We start from the raw sequence: 2598 nt of genomic DNA on the forward strand, positions 1-2598 counted from the left end.
TGCTGGAGTTTTTACTGTTGCTCTTGGCGGCGGCGGCCACGACGGCGGCGGCCGAGGCGGACTCGGCCAGCGAGGCGATGGGCAACCCAAAGGGCGGCGGCGGGAACATCAGGTAGGGCGCGTGCGCCGCCAGGTGCGGGTGCAGGTGAGGGTGCGCGTGCGCCACGCCTTCCAGCTGCAGCTGCGCCTGGACCTGCGAGGGGGACCCCACACCGTGCGTTAGTTAGGCCACGGCCCACGCAGGGCGCTCTCCCACCCCGGGGAGGGGGGACCCCAAGGGTGTCTTGTCTGCCGTGGTGCCATCCCCCACCTGGGGACCACCGCCCACTCCCCTCTTCCCACTCGGGAAGGCGGAGCTGTCCCCTGGACACCGCGTCCAGCTGGGGTCACCGGCCGCCTAGGACAGAGCCAGGCCTGGGGCTGCTCGACAGATCCGTGCGCCCACCCCCGCTGGTGACGCCTACCCTCCTGTCCTCTCAAGCCCTGGGGTGTCTACAGCAGGCACCCCTCCTAACCAGAGCCCCGGTTTCTCTAACCTTTGACGCGTCCCAAGCTCAGGGCTGGGCTTTGGTTGAGGCGCCCCCTTGAACCCCCTCCCAGGGACGTCCCGGCATGCGGGATTAGCCAAGTCTGCGGATTCCAGGGCTAATTTCATCAGGGCCTGGTGGCTGACCCCATGTCAGGACAGCTGTTCCTAAGGGCCCACCCCCCGCCCTGCAGAAGGGGGGCTGGGAGGGGCCCAGGCAAGGGGGGGGGCTGAGCCCCAAGGGTGCAAATCACTGCCCTCCCCCTCTGCACACGGGCGGACCTGGAAACCCAGGACATCCTGAGTGTGAAAGCACACAGCTGTCTGTGTACCCCTCCCATCCACACCCCCACACACACACACCCTAACTGACCAGCGGAGGCCCAGGCCAGACCCACCGGACTCTGTGCCCCTCAGCAAACACCGGTCCAAATATAAACCCGGGCCTGCCCTTTGGAACAAAACACCTGCGTGTGGTGGCCACCCCTGTGCGCTGCTCAGGGCGCCCCTGCTCCGCCAGCGCGCACACTCCCACGCCCCTACGTGGGGGCCCCAACGGGGGCGCCGCCTGGTCCCCAGCTGAAGCAAGGTGGGGCGCAGGTGGGCGCTGCGCTTTCGCACTGGGGACCCGGCACCCCCCACCATCCAGCCGCTGCTCTTGGGGAGCCGGGCTCGGCCTTTGGGACACTGGGACTTTGCAGCTGTCCTGCAACCCCGTGGCCACCCCGTGGCCACGCAGGACACCCCGCGCTCTGGGCGCTCCGAACTGTGTTCAGAGGTGGGCAGGACGCCCCCAGTTCTGAGCTGTGGGGCGGGGCCAGGCACAGGGGGGCTCAGACACCTCCCGCCGGGGCGCTCAGCCGTTAAGGCGGGCACCCCCTCACCCCCCTCCCCCCCCAGGCTCCAGACCCCAGGCGGCAAGCGGGTGGGTGGTTCCTGGGTAGGTGGGATTTTTTTTCCCCTCCGATTTTTGTAAAGCTGCGTTTGGGTTTATGACCCGGCCCTCCTGAAGGTGACTCTTGGAGTTTTACGGCGTGACTTTAACGCGTGCCAACGGGTCTATAAATGTTGTCTTGTAAAAGCGGCCTCCTTTCTTCCGCGGAGGCGGGCGGAGCTGGGAGCTGGGGGACCCGGAGAGGCGGGGCCCTGCGCGCGCGCGCGGCTCCGCAGGAAGGAAAACGGGCTACCTGTTGGAAAGGCATCCGCAGGGCGCCCATGTTCACGTAGGGCGCCACCCTGCAGGCGTCCAGGTGGCTGGCGGTGCCCAGGATGACGCCTGCAAGGGAAGACAAGGGGCGTGAGCGCCACCGCGCCCCGCCCCGCACCTCGCGGCTGCCGCCCCCGCGCGCCCCGCACCCACCTTTATGCATCTGGTTCTCCTGTTTGCGGCACTTGGCCCTCCGGTTCTGGAACCAAACCTGGGGTGGAAACAGACAGACACGCGCGGCCCGCTGAGCCCGGCGGGGCCTCGAGAGCAGGGCTGCGTTCCCCGCCCCCCCAAATCCCCCGCCCTCTCCCCGCAAAGCTGGACGGCGCGTTCGGGCCTCAGGGCGCCTAGGGCGCCGCCCCAGGAGGACCCCGGCCAGAAGAGCACCCCCCTTGCCCTAGCTCGTCCCCTCCCACCGCACCCCAGCCCCGCGGAACTGTCTCGCCAGGGCTGGGGACTGCCAAGCTCACTTCTGAGCGCGCCCCGTCCCCTAAGCAAGGCAGGAGCTCCACAGCCACACGTTTAAAGAGGTAAAAGCTGGTGCGGGGATGGCGCGTGGACTGGAGAACTTGTCATGGTTCTGGTGGGCATCGCCCGTCCACCCCGCAGAACCTGACCTCCCACCTTCGGACTTTAGCCGCCAAGGAGGCGGGCGCACAGGTGGAGAAACCAGCTCAGAACGCAGCCAGGCCCCGTCCCCCCAGGAGCGTGGAACGCCCTGAGCCCAGAAAGTTCCCTGCTTTCCGCATCCTCCGTGGAGGCCTGGCGGGTCCCAGTGACTATGGCAGAGTCGTGAACGTCCTTGATCCAGGAAGACACCACACACACACACACACACACACACACACACACACACACACACACA

At 67.6% G+C, this 2598-nt stretch overlaps 1 protein-coding gene across 1 annotated transcript in view; it reads right to left on the reverse strand.

The window, feature by feature from the left end:
• SHOX (SHOX homeobox) overlaps positions 1-2598 on the reverse strand; it is a 15869-nt gene that overhangs the window by 8182 nt on the left and 5089 nt on the right. The window contains exons 3-5 of the mRNA XM_019631006.1: positions 1887-1944; positions 1714-1802; positions 4-193 (exon numbers count right to left, since the gene is read on the reverse strand). Of these exons, the coding sequence (XP_019486551.1) occupies positions 4-193; positions 1714-1802; positions 1887-1944 (337 nt within the window). The remainder of the gene's footprint in view (positions 1-3; positions 194-1713; positions 1803-1886; positions 1945-2598) is intronic.

The sequence above is a fragment of the Hipposideros armiger genome, unplaced genomic scaffold (genome assembly GCF_001890085.2).
Source record: "Hipposideros armiger isolate ML-2016 unplaced genomic scaffold, ASM189008v1 scaffold_970, whole genome shotgun sequence".
Classification (NCBI taxonomy): Eukaryota; Metazoa; Chordata; class Mammalia; order Chiroptera; family Hipposideridae; genus Hipposideros; species Hipposideros armiger.